Source organism: Scheffersomyces amazonensis (assembly GCF_036850825.1).
Source record: "Scheffersomyces amazonensis strain UFMG-HMD-26.3 chromosome Unknown RJT21scaffold_3, whole genome shotgun sequence".
Classification (NCBI taxonomy): Eukaryota; Fungi; Ascomycota; class Pichiomycetes; order Serinales; family Debaryomycetaceae; genus Scheffersomyces; species Scheffersomyces amazonensis.
The window spans coordinates 1,111,817-1,127,107 of NW_027042743.1; the positions used below are offsets into that span (position 1 = coordinate 1,111,817).

The 15,291-nt window shown below is 33.1% G+C and overlaps 9 protein-coding genes across 9 annotated transcripts; 3 read left to right on the top strand and 6 right to left on the bottom strand. All coding sequences in view use genetic code 12, as the record gives it.

Moving 5' to 3' along the window:
- Positions 1 to 12: 12 nt before the first annotated feature.
- On the bottom strand, positions 13 to 1,249 carry RJT21DRAFT_120399 (uncharacterized protein). Its single transcript, XM_064881714.1, has one exon. It carries the CDS (start codon positions 1,157 to 1,159, stop codon positions 140 to 142), a length of 1,020 nt encoding a protein of 339 aa, XP_064738599.1. The 5' UTR covers positions 1,160 to 1,249; the 3' UTR covers positions 13 to 139.
- RJT21DRAFT_120400 (uncharacterized protein) lies at positions 1,250 to 3,949 on the top strand. Its single transcript, XM_064881715.1, has one exon. It carries the CDS (start codon positions 1,588 to 1,590, stop codon positions 3,766 to 3,768), a length of 2,181 nt encoding a protein of 726 aa, XP_064738600.1. The 5' UTR covers positions 1,250 to 1,587; the 3' UTR covers positions 3,769 to 3,949.
- On the bottom strand, positions 3,770 to 5,278 carry RJT21DRAFT_130502 (uncharacterized protein; the record flags this gene model as incomplete). Its single annotated transcript, XM_064883007.1, has 1 exon — positions 3,770 to 5,278. One exon carries the CDS (start codon positions 5,276 to 5,278, stop codon positions 3,770 to 3,772), a length of 1,509 nt encoding a protein of 502 aa, XP_064738601.1.
- A 390-nt stretch (positions 5,279 to 5,668) lies between these two features.
- MED22 (Med22p) lies at positions 5,669 to 6,087 on the top strand (the record flags this gene model as incomplete). Its single annotated transcript, XM_064882947.1, has 2 exons — positions 5,669 to 5,696; positions 5,759 to 6,087. The coding sequence occupies 2 exons, from the start codon at positions 5,669 to 5,671 to the stop codon at positions 6,085 to 6,087; spliced, it is 357 nt and encodes a 118-aa protein (XP_064738602.1).
- Positions 6,088 to 6,148: 61 nt separating this feature from the next.
- CTA9 (Cta9p) lies at positions 6,149 to 7,438 on the bottom strand (the record flags this gene model as incomplete). The annotated part of the gene is made up of 1 exon (XM_064882955.1): positions 6,149 to 7,438. One exon carries the CDS (start codon positions 7,436 to 7,438, stop codon positions 6,149 to 6,151), a length of 1,290 nt encoding a protein of 429 aa, XP_064738603.1.
- Positions 7,439 to 7,590: 152 nt separating this feature from the next.
- On the top strand, positions 7,591 to 8,416 carry TRS20 (TRAPP subunit). The gene has a single exon (XM_064884227.1). The coding sequence runs from the start codon at positions 7,743 to 7,745 to the stop codon at positions 8,229 to 8,231; it is 489 nt and encodes a 162-aa protein (XP_064738604.1). The 5' UTR covers positions 7,591 to 7,742; the 3' UTR covers positions 8,232 to 8,416.
- RJT21DRAFT_34619 (uncharacterized protein) lies at positions 8,301 to 10,301 on the bottom strand. The gene has a single exon (XM_064884228.1). It carries the CDS (start codon positions 10,248 to 10,250, stop codon positions 8,370 to 8,372), a length of 1,881 nt encoding a protein of 626 aa, XP_064738605.1. The 5' UTR covers positions 10,251 to 10,301; the 3' UTR covers positions 8,301 to 8,369.
- Position 10,302: 1 nt separating this feature from the next.
- RJT21DRAFT_34602 (uncharacterized protein) lies at positions 10,303 to 11,741 on the bottom strand. The gene has a single exon (XM_064884226.1). It carries the CDS (start codon positions 11,438 to 11,440, stop codon positions 10,436 to 10,438), a length of 1,005 nt encoding a protein of 334 aa, XP_064738606.1. The 5' UTR covers positions 11,441 to 11,741; the 3' UTR covers positions 10,303 to 10,435.
- Positions 11,742 to 11,776: 35 nt separating this feature from the next.
- On the bottom strand, positions 11,777 to 14,228 carry STB5 (Stb5p). The gene has a single exon (XM_064881716.1). It carries the CDS (start codon positions 14,028 to 14,030, stop codon positions 11,859 to 11,861), a length of 2,172 nt encoding a protein of 723 aa, XP_064738607.1. The 5' UTR covers positions 14,031 to 14,228; the 3' UTR covers positions 11,777 to 11,858.
- Between the last annotated feature and the right edge of the window lie 1,063 nt (positions 14,229 to 15,291).

The following is a 15,291-nucleotide window of genomic DNA, read 5'->3' on the forward strand; positions in this document are numbered from 1 at the left end:
GCATTATATAGTTACTTTACTACTTTACTACTTTACTACTTTACTACTTTACTACTTTACTACTTTGCTATATATTGCAATTTCTAATATTAGTCAATTGATAATAATACCATATAATAATTACAAACCTATGTATGATCTACTCCTCATCTTCCCCTTTATTAATAGAGCCCTGCTCTTTACTATCACCACTAACACCCACAACAACAATCTTATCAATAACTGTATGATAATCTTCATTTTCTCCATCTAAAAAGATAGTTAAACTTTGTACTGATTGGAATCTTACAAATTTCAACTTGGCTTCAAACCATTCACTACCTTCGATTCTTTCTATAGTTTCCGAATGAGGAGCTTGAGCTCCTGATGCTTCATCAAAAGTAGGAACATTTAATTGGTTGGCATATACCTTAATTATATTAGGATCCTGAGTTTCATCATGAAGTTCATCTTCATCTAATTCTAACTCTTCACCTTCAGCAGGTACAAATTTCAGTATATTCTTAAATTTAATAAATACTGAATACACTTTAGAAATATTCAATAATGGTACAAAGAAAAGGATTTGAGAATCAGCATCTGATAATACTGTATTTGTACCATCAGTGAAAGTTAATTTGAATACATTCTTAAGTGCTTCAACTTTACCCTTATATAATGGTAAGGCATTTAAAGCTTGAAAATTAGCAAAATCAATTGATTCATTTAAAGTCTGAAATCCCCGAGGAATTAAATCTCTAATACTTTCATAAGCAGCATTCTCTGTGACTGGTTTAGGAACAGCCCCATTCCCTTGTCTAACTATAACTTCTTCTGAATCACTTTTAGCGCGTTCATTCATTTCATCAAGTCCAGCTATAAGGGCTTGAATATTAGCTCCATTAACTCGTTTATATTCGGAACCTTTTTCAAGAAATACAAATGATGGAACTGATGAAACTTTAAATTTGGTGGCTAATTCACGTTGCAGATCCAAATCAACTCGAATTATCTCTAATCTTTCATATCTACGACTAGGATCATTATAGAGCTGATCAACTACTGGTTTAATCATTTGACATGGTCCACACCACAGAGCCGTAAAATTGGCTACCACAAATTTGTTTCGGGCCACATACTTATTGAAGTCGTCCGTTGACTTTACAAACTGAATTGACATGTTTCTTACGTTTTTGGTATGATGGTGGTGTAATGTTCATTAACTCCGGTTGAAGTTGAAGTTCATCGAGATTTTATCTATCTGGCTCCTGCAGACAGGCCACAATCACCAGCTGCCCCAGCTCAGTGGCAGTGATAAAATTTCCAATTTTCAACAAAAGCACGTGACTTTCTATAATTAGTAATTCTATTATCCAGGCTTACCGTATATTATATTAATAATCAGTAGTAAAAGGAAGTAACCGAGTAACGTGACTATCACCTTTCTTAAGTATAGAAAGAAGGCGCAACTGATCGTAAGTGATAGTAAAATGATCGTAATTAATCGTAACGGACTTATGTATGTATACGAAAATTGCGCTGCGCACTTAAGCTAAATCCGTAGTGACTCACTAAGTACCTGTAGTATTACCATTAGAACAATCACCAATGAGTCCCGTGATAGCAGACCAGGTAGGTCAAGTAGATCAAGTAGAGGGACAGAGTAGTGAACCATCCACACCCAAATCAGCATCGGCATTAACTCCGCTACGGCTTTCTGTACCTGCTTTTGAGCAAGCTCCTAAGAGAGTAGGAGATGAACATGGACAAGAACATGAACATGTCACAGTGAAAGTGCCTCGAATAAATACTCCTCCAACAAATAAGAATATATCTACAGTGCCGAGAAGACCGAAGAAGGATGGGTTTGAATTGGATCTCAGTTTAATTGAGAATGAGAATGAGAATGAACTGGTGAAGAGCTCGAAGGAGGATCCTAGCGAGAAAGAAGGCTCGAGTAAGAATCAGAACCATGAAGAAGTCAAAGAACAAGTAAATCAACAAGTACGCAGTTCAAGTTCCAGGCCAGAAAAGGCACAACTTAAGAAAGTAGGCGAATTGGCCTCTCTCTTCCAAGATACCAGAAAGCTGCTTCAGCAGGACTGTAATGTAGCAGATACCATTAAACACAAAGAAGTTATGGATCCTACCCGAGATCATAAGATTCATGTCTCTAAGATATCACAAGCTAGAGCTGAAAAGGTTCGGTCTATGATTGGAGTGAAATACTTTCAAATGCAACGATTGTATGAATTATCATTAGCTCAAAGAGATAATAATACTCATCCAGGAGTAGAAGGAGTATACAATCCACTACAAATCATTAGAAATAGAGAATTACGAGCAAAATATCATGAATATCCTAAAAATCTAACCATGAAATCAGTACCGTTGGCATGTAATGTGTTTAGTAAATATAATCGAGATCCTAGTCATCCTTATAAAATGGTATGGTCTATTGAACTTAAAGAGGTATTAGGGGATGTGAATTTTCGTGCTAATCATTGGCATGAACTTCGGAATCCAAAGGGTCAACTTTGGTTTCCCCAATCCAAATCATCTTCATCATCTACTGTGACTAGTAATGAAGAGAGTAAGACTTCTGATTTAAGACAAAGAATCCATGATAAGCTTTTCAATTCAGAAGAGTCCATCCCCTGGCATAAGTCTAAATCTAGGAGAACTTCAAGTGCTACGGCTGCCAGTGGTGACAGTGAGTTATTAAGAATTAGTCGTACTAAATCGCCAGCCAGTAGGAGAATGAAGGATCGAGTAAAAAGACATACGAGAAAGCTCTATAATGGAGTTAGTTCTTCTTCAAGTGATGAAGATGTAGAGTCAGGAACTGAGTACAATAATCGAGGTGATGCTTTAAAACAGCAGATATTTAATAAAGTATCGGTTTCTCCAGAGCGAGTAAGAGGAGTGGAAGAAGATAATAAAAGTAATAGTAATCGTAGTAAGAGTGAAGTGTTGTTGATAGCTCCATCGATTAAGATTGATAGTGCTGATAGTAATGAAACTACTGATATTAATAATGTAATATTTAGTCCTATAGACAAGAAGGATAGTATTAAGATGGAAGTTCAAGAAGTTGAAAAACTGGAGATTGAACATGCTGAGAATCCAAATGGTGGTGAAAGTAGTCAAATGTCAGTATCAATAACTCCTATACTGCTGGTTCCACCTTTAGTAGATGCTAATCAAAAGGAATTTCAAGAAATGTTAGATGATTTCAATTACTTTGAGAAGTTTGTTAGTCTTAAATCCAATTATTTATTAAAGGTATACCCAAATTATACTCGAGCTTTGGCATTGAAATTGTCTGATATTTTACATAATAAATTATTTAATGTTTTCCATGCCACTTCAATAATAAGTGATGATTATTTACCGGAATATGAAGATTTATATAAGGGATTCTCTAATGAAGTTAAATCAGTTGTTCATATGATTAATGATGATTATTCTATTAAAGTTGATAATCTCTTGAGTAATAGTGATAGATCAATTAGTGAAATTAATGCATCATTGACTCTTGAGTTACGGAAAGTTAATGAACGATTAGATAAGTTGGATAATTCATTATTTGGTAATTCATTAACTAATCGATTAAAGGAGGGTCAATTAAAGATTAAGGATAAAGATAATTATGGAGTATTATACTTTTGTTTAGAGAATTTCATAGTTATTTTACTCCGAATTATTTGGGTTATTGTTAATTTATATAAAGGTTTGGAAATGGTGCTTTTATTCATATGGAGAATTATTAAGTTTATTATATATTGATTTAATGTTGTCTTCTATTAGTACTTAATAAATGCAATTCAGATATAAGATTATTGGCATTAATGAGATGTTCATATCTTAAAGCCATATCGCCAGTTAAAGATGTTTCTGTTATTGTTGTAGTTGTAGTTGTAGTTGTAGGTGATTTTGGTTTAGGTTTAGAAAATGTTTTATGAATACCATCTCTTATTCTCTTTTTAATGAAGTATCTATTCAACTGTAACAATTTACGATTTTGTTCATCCAATTCTTGCTCATGATCATTATCAGTTTCTTCATTATCAATAGGATAATCTGTAGGAATATAGTTATCTCCACTATCAATCAATACTCCTACAATAGTATACTTAGTATCTGGATCAGTAAGTAATTGTTTCAAAATGGATAATTTAATTTCATAATCAGTATTGTGAATCTTACCAACATCAAGTAAGACTCTTGGAGATTGTTTGGCTAATTTAGAATAGGAATATACCTTTTGAATTAGTTGTTTTAATTCTTCAAAATTAAGTTCCAAATTGATTTGTAATATTATAAATGTATCATCATTTCCTGTAGTTCCTACTACTGCTACTGTTCCAATCTTAGATACTGATAAGAATTGATGAGGTTGAGATGTAGCGTATAAAGCGTCAAGAGCTGCAGTTATTTTATGAGGATACATTGATTTATCAAACGGTAATTCGGAATCATTAGCAGTAAAACCTACTGGATATGAAACACCAGAAGCCAATTCACGATGTAATTGAGATTCAATTAATGTAGAACTTACCAATCCTAAACAATATAAATCATTCAAGTATTGTGGAGTTATGGTATCACAAGTTTCACCAACTATAGGACAAATTTCTGCTAATTCACATAATAATGCCCTACAAATGGGGATTCCATGTTGAATTTCAAATGTCATAACAGATGAGTTGGATTTTAATAATTCAGGATCGTCATAATTATAATTATATTTAGATAAGTTAGTTCTTATAGTTAATAATAAATCATTAGAAGAGATAGGATTAGTATGTTGAACTAATTCATGTAATGGATAAGACAATTTCTGAGATTTTAACTCATACTCATTCTTATTAGTTAATGAACCTAACCAAGTGGCACATGCTTTAGCTTGAGCTACATCTTTAATAAATGATGGACCAGTAATTACTAATAAAGGTTCTTGACATGTCAGTGGATTTAAAATATTTTGATTTAATATTTGACTAACTTTATTTCTATAAGTTAATATCTTTTCTTTTAAACTATCAGATGAAGGATATAACATATTTTGAATAACTTCTGGTTGAGGTACAGTGATATGACCACGTTCAGTAAGACAAAGTCCAGATACAGAAGATACACTAGAAGTTCGAGGAAGTGTATTAGTAGTTCCATAAATCCAATTAGGTCCCAGTACTGATCTAACAGTATTATTTCTATTATCATTTTCTCTTTCTATTTCATTTTCAATTTCTTCATCACTTAATCGAATTTCCTGAGTCAGCTCTTCGATAGACATTTGTGGCTTTATAGACGCTGAACTGGCTGCAACTTTATTACTACCCATATTTAACGTCAGTACACTATTCATGGCTTTACTATCCAATTATCTTATGAAATATATATATTTATAGAAATCAGAAATACCCCCAATAAACTTATAACACCACTAGAATCTTCGAATATCGGATTGGTTATGACATTTTGCATTAAGTCGATGAGTCAAATGTTGCATAAAAGATTATATAACACAAAGGTGGAATCAAATTTTTCCGGCAAAACGTTAGGCTTTACATCCATGCCGCTAGGCTTTCACTGCGGCGATTTAAATCCGGAGTATCACGGACTAAATAGTCACCTCACCAGGCATAGTATACATTGAATCAACTCAGTACATAAAGTAAGAATCATGCAACCACAGTCCATTGCCTTATTACGTAAGTATAAGAAGATCTGTCATTTAAAAATCTCAATTGATATACTAACTTTACGACTATAGAACGTATAGATACCGACGTGGAACAGATTCTTCAAAAGTTTGAACATATCTTTGAAGTGGCTCGTAATCAAGATAAACGTAAAGAATTGTTGGCAGTAGAGTCATTAACCATTGAATCAGATGCATTGACCATAATTCGATTCTGTGAGGATTTATTATCTATTTCAAGAGCTGTCAAGGAGACATGGTGTCTTGGAACTTTAAAGGTTGATGCTAATGACGATAAGATGATGAGTCAAAAAGATGTTAATAAAGTGTTTGAAAAGTTGAATAATTTGACTGATCATATATCTAAGTTTCAAGAAAAGTCTGAATTATCTACAGTATAAATTGAAAGTCGAGGGGGTCTACACGTTTCATTCATTAAATTAAATTCTAAAATTTATATAATTATAATACAGATGGCTTCCTTGATGGAGGACGAAGTTGAGGAATTTCCTTTGTCATTTGCTCTTCAAAGAGATCCACAAACTTTTGCACTTTACCGACTTTTATAAATCGGAATTTTTTATCTTGTTTGATATAGGATGGTACTGTTGGTGATTTATCCTTATAGGCATATTCCAATCCTGTATTATCATCATTATTTATTAATGACATAGATGTCATCTTGGATACAGTGTTTGTAGGTCGTTTGGGTGTTTGAGTATTCATGGTTGGATAAGACTGTTGTGTGATTAATGTTTTTCTGATAGGAGATATAGGAGGTGATAGGATAGGATCTGAATCTGAAATTGGAGCAGGATCAGGATGGAAATTGAATGCAATAGGCAGTTGAAGTAATTCAACATTATCAATATCATCATAAGGTGTCTCATGAATATCATTAAGATCAATAAAATCTTCATTATGTCGTAAATTATTTAGATTCTCAATAAATGAGTCACTCTTCATATCTTCTCTAATGGTTGATAATGAAGCACGAGTTAATAATTTTGTAGGTCTTATAGGATATTCATTATTTTTTAAAGTATCATTGGAATTTAATAATAATAAATCTTCTAATGAAGTTTGTGATTCATTATCTTCATCTTCTGCTTCTTCATCATACATGAATGATTTCTCTAATCCACTTTCACTTTCACTACCTTCTAAAGTTGAATCATTCAATAGGATATCATTATACATTCTAGAAATTTCTTGAGGGGTAGGTAATTCATTCCATAACTTATTTATCTCTTTGGTTAATTCTATCTTTATATAATTATGAATATGATTTGTAATAATTGAATTACATTGTTGTAATATGGAATAATGATGATTATTAATGAAATGTAAGGATATTTCTGTTGCCTCTCTATTAATGGATATATGATCTAATTCTAAACTTACTCGTAGTACAAAGATCTTGTCTATATTAAGTAAATTATCTACAAGTTGATTTCCACTTTTAACTGTACTTCTATTAAGATGAAAAGAGTCTGGTACCACTAAAAGGATATCATCTTCCAGAAAATCAGATGGTTTCAATGTATGATTATATGCAAGTACCGTTGTTAATGGTAAATTAATTATTAATGTAATATTATATCCTACTTTAATAGGATCTAGATCTACATGATCTTCATGATTTGTTATGAATTCATAAGATATGGTTCGAGCCTGATCGGAGATATTAGACGAATGGATCAAGTTGGGCTTGTCCCAGTCAGCACATTCAGCGGTGCTCTCCGTGCCCATACTGTTTGATATTTAATTAGAATTAGTAGTGATGAAGTTATAATAGAAGTAGTGATGGTTCGATGTGGAGGTAAACAAAGTATCAACAATAACACGAGTAATGTGTAAAAGCGGCGGTATGGATGTGTTGATTATTGTTTGGAGGTAATTTGCAGGTTTCCTCGCTAATTCTTAATTGTTTTGTTTTTTTACAGATTACATCGAATGCTCTGTGCTCTGTTTTGCAGATTAGAACCCAATATCTGAACCCATACTTAACATTAGTCCAACTATAATAAATATATTTTTAACTTCAATTGCCACTATGTCGTCGTATTACTTGACTATCATCGGCACACGTGACAACCCGTTGTATGAAGTGGAGTTCTCATCATTCAAACCGAATTCGAGTTCGACTTCGAGTTCGGCTTCGGCTTCATCTATACCGGGTCGAGCCCAGTTTGCTCCTGATGTGCGAGAGATTCTCCCGTTCATTGCCAACTCATCATTAGATATTATAGATGATTCACAGTGGAGTACCAGTAATTTCAATTTAGGTCGAGTAGATTCATTTTATGGATTGGTGGTGAATGCCTTTATTACTCAGGGTAATGTAAAGTTTGTATTATGTTATGATAATGTTGGTAGTGGAACTAATTCAAAATATGATGATAATCTTATCCGTCAGTTCTTTATAGATGTAAATGATTTGTATGTCAAATGTTTACTTAATCCATTTTATAGGGTTAACGATGCTATTGTGTCACCCGAATTTGATATTAAGGTCAAATTGTTGGCCCGTAAGTATTTCTAGATGTAAATAGTTCTAGATGTAATGTAATTAATGTATAGATGTAATGTATTTATTTAATGTTTCTTTGTACATATGTAATGTATGTAATGTATATATATATATGTAATGTATGTAATGTATGTATATGTATGTATTCAATCAGTCTAATACTTTCTCAGTTTCAATGGTATAGTTACCAGCTTCATCTTCCACTATAATACCATTGTTCTTAAGTTCAGTAAACATATCTTGTGGAATCCAACCTCCAGTAGCTGCAAATGGACTAGATACTACTTCCATTTGATACTGTTCTAAGTCTGCTTGATGTTGGTCCAAGTATTCAGCAGTGTAACTAATTGGGAATTGAGTATCTGTGGAATTACAAAGTTCATTAGCAACATATGCTTCCCACATAGATTGTAATTGGATAATACTTCCCTCTACGTATAAGTAATCCTTCTCATTTTTCAATTCAAGAGCTTGAATATATGGACCTTTAAGTGCTTTAATATGAGGAGAAGCAATTGCAATTAAATCATGTCTGTTAGAGTTCAATTGTAATTCCCAAAGTCTTTCATTACGAGTCTTGTAATACATGAATTGATATTGTTGTTGTTCTACTTCATCCATTTCCTTATAACCAACAATATCTTGTTCTAAATCATATACTTTAGCACCATTATATGTTACAAAGTTAGGATAACTACTGAAGATGAATGGTTTAATAGATGAATATTCAAAATCAATAAAGTAGTATTTGCCTTCATTGTTTATAACATTTAATGGATCCAAATCGGGCATGAAAAGACGAGGCTTGAAAAGTTCCTCTACATTCATAATGGACTTAGATTTGTCGTTGAGTAAATAAGGACTGATGGTTTGGAGATGTTCAAACGTTTGAATTTGTTTGTTAAGTAATGACACATCTTCAATAGTATTTGCCGAGTCAGCATCGGCTAATGCTAATCTAGTTCTTAAGTTCTCTAATTCTACAGAAGCAATAGCCTTTATAAGTTCACTTGGCTTGTTTGCATCCCAGGGACCATTAAGGTCATTGATTTGTTTAACCAATAATAACTCCTTATGTTTAGCAAACAGCTGTTCTACACTAGGTCCTATTCTCCATCTGTCCTTTAAGGCAGGGTCAGTTTCTCCATCATATGGAACATCATTGGCTTGTAAGGCATCTACATCTTTCTTGAAGTATAATGATCCGAACTTATTGAATGTCACAGATAACACCTTGTTTTGGAAATCAGCTACTGTATTAATAACCGACTTTAAGTTAGAATCGGTCTCATCTGAGTCAGCCGCCAAAGGGTCCCATTGCTTCATCAATAAGTCTCCTGGAATATACTCCATAAGGATATATGGAGCTCCTAAACTATTAAGCTTAGAGTCTCCATAAGCTACAACTTTAGGCACATTCAAGCCTAATTTCAAATCAAGGAAATCAAGGGTGGCTACTTCACTTTTGATTTTCTGAGTTACCGCATGGTCTGACTCTAACTTGTAAGGAATTCTCAATACTAATTCTTTGTCATTAGCTAAAGTTACTTTATACACTCGGTGATGTTTCCCCTCATGGATACTGGCTATAGTCTTAATGGTAGGGGCACTTTTTTTCCCTTGAGGTCCTACTAATGCTTCAGTTAAGTTATGACTCAATACATATGATCCATCATTTAATTGTTTAGGTCTTTCAATAGTACTGGCACTACTCGTACTACTGGTAGCAGATCTTATGACATTGATATCTTGAATAAGTTTACTGATTCCATCCACAGAGAATTTGGTCACACGACGAGACTTTTCTCCCTGGTCATTTTTCAACCATGAACCCCAAGTGTACTGGAAGAAAGGACTATTATCTGAAGTTGAAGTTGAAGATGTAGATGGTTCGGGGTTTGATGAGTAGTATCTGATTGGAGTTTTACATTTCACTAAAGGTACGGCCTTTGGAAATGTCACTTTACGTGCACCTGAACGTGTAAGTGGACTAATGGCTGAATAGCCTCGTTTAACTGTGACTCTCAACATGGTGGATGGGAGTTTTGTGGGGATAAAGATGGAGTTGTTGAAGAGTGAAAAAAAAATTTTGTGGACTCCGAGTAACGATTACACTTGGAGTGCATGTATTAAACATAGATAATAAATAGATTAAATATACAAACAATAAATAGATATAGTAGCATGGTAGGATAGTAGTTACTATGGGTGGGTGATCACTTCTCACTGGTGATGGTGTCGGTGTTAAGAAGATTAATCTTCTCCTTAAGAGTAATAGGTGGAGGCATCTTATAGTCAGCTGGTAATCGGTCTTCGAAATATCGGTGACCTCCTGATCCATATTCACTATCTATAGCTGCTTGAGTAGTAACTACTGAACATTCACTTGCATCATTATCCTGAATGGAATCCGTGGTAGATACTCGAAGATCAGTAGCATTTATGGAATTCTGATGAGATGATGAATTAGCCAAAGTAGACTTTAACGATTTAGACTGAGCATTGAGTGCACGTTGCTGTTGCTGTTGTTGCTGCTGGCTATGGATCATATTAGAAATAATATTACTAGAGTATGGTGTAGGTCCATGCCTGTGTAATCGTTTACCTTCAATACCATCTTTGGTGGCGGTAGTCGATAAACAAGATGTAGTGGAATTTCTTGAGAGTGATCTTGTAAATGGATCGTTGGGGACCAAATAGTCTGGAGGTGGAGTATCAGCTAAAGGAGGTCCATTAGGAGTTTCTGAATTCGCCAAGTAATCGACATTATCATCAGTATATTCTCTTTGGTAATCACTCTCAGTAGAAGCTAAAGAGATATTTGTTGAAGACTCGTTATTATTGTGACCGGCATTAACATATCCAGCCTTAATTTGAGGAAATGGTTTATTAATATTCACTTGAGGTATCGAATCATCAGCGTATGATTGTGATAACTGCCGCAAATTACTAGAAGTCACACTGTAATTGGAATTTGAATCATCTTCTATTTCGTCCTCATTGTGAGTTTTATGATGCTGTTTACGATGTTTTCTGATGGCAGGATTATTCCCATTATTCACATTAGTCTCCCCATTCCCACTATCATCATATCCACTAACTCGTGAACTTCCATCATTGGAATTATCTAAATCGGAATATTCGAACGGATCCAAATCGTCCGGCGTAAGATTTACCCTGCCGCTAAATATGGATTTGATGCTGGCTGCTGGGTGGGCCATTGTATGAGTATATTTGGATATGGCTTAGGTAGTTCTTAAATGTATTTTGTTATTCAGAAGTTTAAGTAATAAAGTGTGTTTATGGTGGTGTCTGGAGATGACTGACCACTCCACTTTTTCTCCTTGATCTAACCTGCAAAAATTCTAAAAAAGCATCTCAAAGTGTGAAGTTGCCTCACTAGAAAAATGGGGGGTGCGCTGCTTGAGGGGGAATAAATTACGACTGTATTCTGTCATCTGATTAAGGTTATATTATATTTCTATTTCTATTTATTATTATATATTATATATTATATATTATATGCTTTTATTTATTTTATTATACTACATAATATACTTTGTTTTATACTCTATTTTTTGGTCTATTTTATTCTATTAGTTTATCTTAAAAACTGTCAATATTAATCTAAATTCAACTCTAAATTTGACTTCGATGTACAATGGAGTGCTCCTTAAGTATTAGCGTATATGAACTGAAACACTCCTGAATAAGTCTCCCATGTTGTCCTACACTCTTAGGTTCAATATGGAGATACTGAATAAGATTCTGAAATAATGGAGTCACTTGACTGGCGATCTTCCATCGGCCAAAATAATTGAACATTATTAAACATGTCTTAAGGGTATTGATTAAATCTAATAATTCAATTGATGGACCTATTGTTTCCAAATACATTCCAATAACATTCAAGGCTCTATACAAACTTATCCAACCAATAATTACATTTCCTTTCTGTAATAATGCTAATGTTATATCAAAATATTCCTTACAGTTTTCAATAATAATATTCTGACTATGTTCATTATGTGGTGAATAATAATGAAGCTGAACTAATAAATAAGTATAATCTCGTTTCCGTTTAATACTTTCAAGCAGACCATTGGAACTTGGTATTACCCTTTGATTAGAGTCTCTTAACCAATGAATCAATTGGGCTTCAATGGATTTCCGGTCCGCATAAGATATGGTTAACGATATGGAACCACTATTTTTTCGTTTACACTTCATAATTAAGATCTCCAATTGTCTGATCCTTAATTGAATCAGATGTTCAAGTGTATCATCTATTAAGTAACTGTCACTAAGGGCAATAGATTTATTTAATGTAGATGTCACTAATCCCTCTAATATATATATATTTGAACAAAGAACTTTTAATTCATTGTCATGTTTCATGTCTCGAGGATCTAATAGTGTTATTAGTCTTCCTAACTTCCCAGATATTTCCCATGATGGTAATTCAGATATTTCTAATAAAGAATATATTCCTAACAATATTAATCGTTTAAGTGAAATAATACTCTTATGTGCCCAAAACTCATCAGAACACAATCCTAGTGCTTGCTTGAAAAATATTTGTGAAATGGTGAAGCTGATGGAATTATTTGCTACCGTCCAAAGTGGAGAAGCCGATGAATTCTCGTGTGATTTACTTCCAATAGAAAGTATCATAAACAATTCAAATAAACATTGTTGATCCATATTTGATGGGTTAAGTGTGAATTGATTTAAATAAGTTAAGAATTCCAGTGGTGATATAATTGGAAAATCATAATTAAATAATTTGAAATAAATATCTGCAAATGATAAGAGGGTAGACTTATATATCATGTTGAGGGTGTCAGCAGTAGGAATGATCTCAAAATCAATGGTATCCATCGTGATTTTCACATTTTGGGAAGTACTTGACTTAATTATAGGCAGGAGAGTAAATGGACCTAAGGGACTAGGTGTGAAATTAGTTGGTATAAAACTTGGTGGATAATGAATAATTTCATTTGGAACTTGCTGTGGTAGTTCTGAGCCTTTGTATCTTTTTGCTATTATATCATCTTGAGTGAAACTGGAAGGATTTGAAATATGATTAGAATTGTTTTGGGGTTCACTAATAATATTAACAGGTGTATATTGATATGGATACTGATATTGACATGGAATTCCTAATTCAAGGCAGTTCAGACAGGTTGGTGAGTTTCTATTACAATACTGATTATTTTCTCTACAATATAGACAGCTGGGTAGAATTGAATGACTGCTATATATTCCCTCTGTGGGAACTATTACTGGAACTGGAGATACTGGTAGTGGTTCTGCTCTATGTATTATGGAACTTTGATTGATAATTGGATTATTTATAAAATATTGTTGCGGCAATGTATTTTGTGATACTGGTTGTTGTTGCAAAGTTTCCAGAACAATGGGAGGTGGTCTCATTCTGAATTTATTGAACATTGTCGTTTGTGTATTTGGTTCATTATGAAATGTATTATGTATATTGTTGGGAATTGGGTTCCTGATTGAAGTCTCGGATGAATAATTTTTTAATTTATATTTATTAATTAACCCAATGTCCGTTCTAATTTCTTTACGCTGTCGTACTTTTTGCTTAGAAATACCTCTGGATGTATTTGGTCTAGTGGCCAAGTCCAATACTTCTTCTGGTTCAGATTTGCATATAGTTTCTGAATTTACGAGCTTTTCTTCGCCACTTATTCCTTTATCTATTAACTGTGCAATTGAGAGGGCTCCATAAGTAGCATTTGTTGTACCCTCATTCCCTTGATCTTTCAGTACATTATCGTTATTCATACTTGGTTAACACTTGAACAAGCAAGTCATTGACAATAAGAATATTTATTTACTACTTTTATAAGGTCTCTCCCCCAAAATTAATGAAGCCTTCAAATTTAAAATTTTTTTAATAGAATATACAATTAAAATTATGACAGAGCGAAGCTTAAAATGTTTTCTTCTTCCGTCAAAATATTATTTTAAACTCAATTAATTTAATTTATGGCTAAATAAGAAAATAAGCCAAGCAAGTGTCTTAATTTAACGTGTATAATATAACATGTAATGTATATGTAGAAGTAGTAGCATTGTATTATGTCGCTTACACATTACATTCAATCTGCTAAAGAAAAAAATAAGAGCTGTTCGCTTGCTATAAGAAAGACAGTATGCATTTCGAATTAAAAAATAATTGTTCCTCTCGTTTTGTAACCTTTGAGGCTGTTTTTTGACAAGTATATTTACGCGCGATTAAAAATTAATATTTATTAACCTCAGCTAAATTAAAATGGGAATGTTTACACAAATCGACCTGAATCATGCAACAGGTTATGTTTCGCTGAGTTATTATCTAAGAAGGAAGCAAGTGAATGTTGAATAGTGTCCATACACTCCAAGTTTTAAAGCTTTTTATGAAATTGCCAATCTTCGAAAATAGAATATTTGAAAGAATTACTAATGAGCCTTCGTCAAACCAGCAAAAAAGTTAATAAATTTTATTTTTTATTTTTTAATTTTTCTATCCTGATTTTGTATTTATTCCTATTCTGATATCTAATTCCTTCTGTTAATGCTCTAAAGAATTTGAACAAAAGAAATAATGCAACTCTATTGGATTGATATTAGGCATCAAGACACATTAAGTACACAAAGTCAAATGCAATGTCCAATGGTGTTTCTATAATGACCGTTTATGTCTATCCTCTGCGTATCAGGCGATAAATAGGTTCTTGAATCTAAGATTGACTAATAAACTCAAGGTTTAAAGTAAGTGCTTTCAGTCTGTAGAAGGGTACATTCCTGTTTAGATCTCAACTACATATTTAGAAGACTTCTCACAATATGCTTACATTTACATTCACATTCACCTTTACATTTACGCTTCTATACTGTGCATAATTAGTAAAAAAATAATTATTCGCATAAAATAACTATGCACCACTGGTGCCTCGTTCCTGCAAATGGAATTCTGAGTACATCTTCATTAGTACTAAATCAATGCTGATCCAAACATTTCACCTCCTTTCTCTAATTCAGTTGATACGTGCTAAAATCTTAC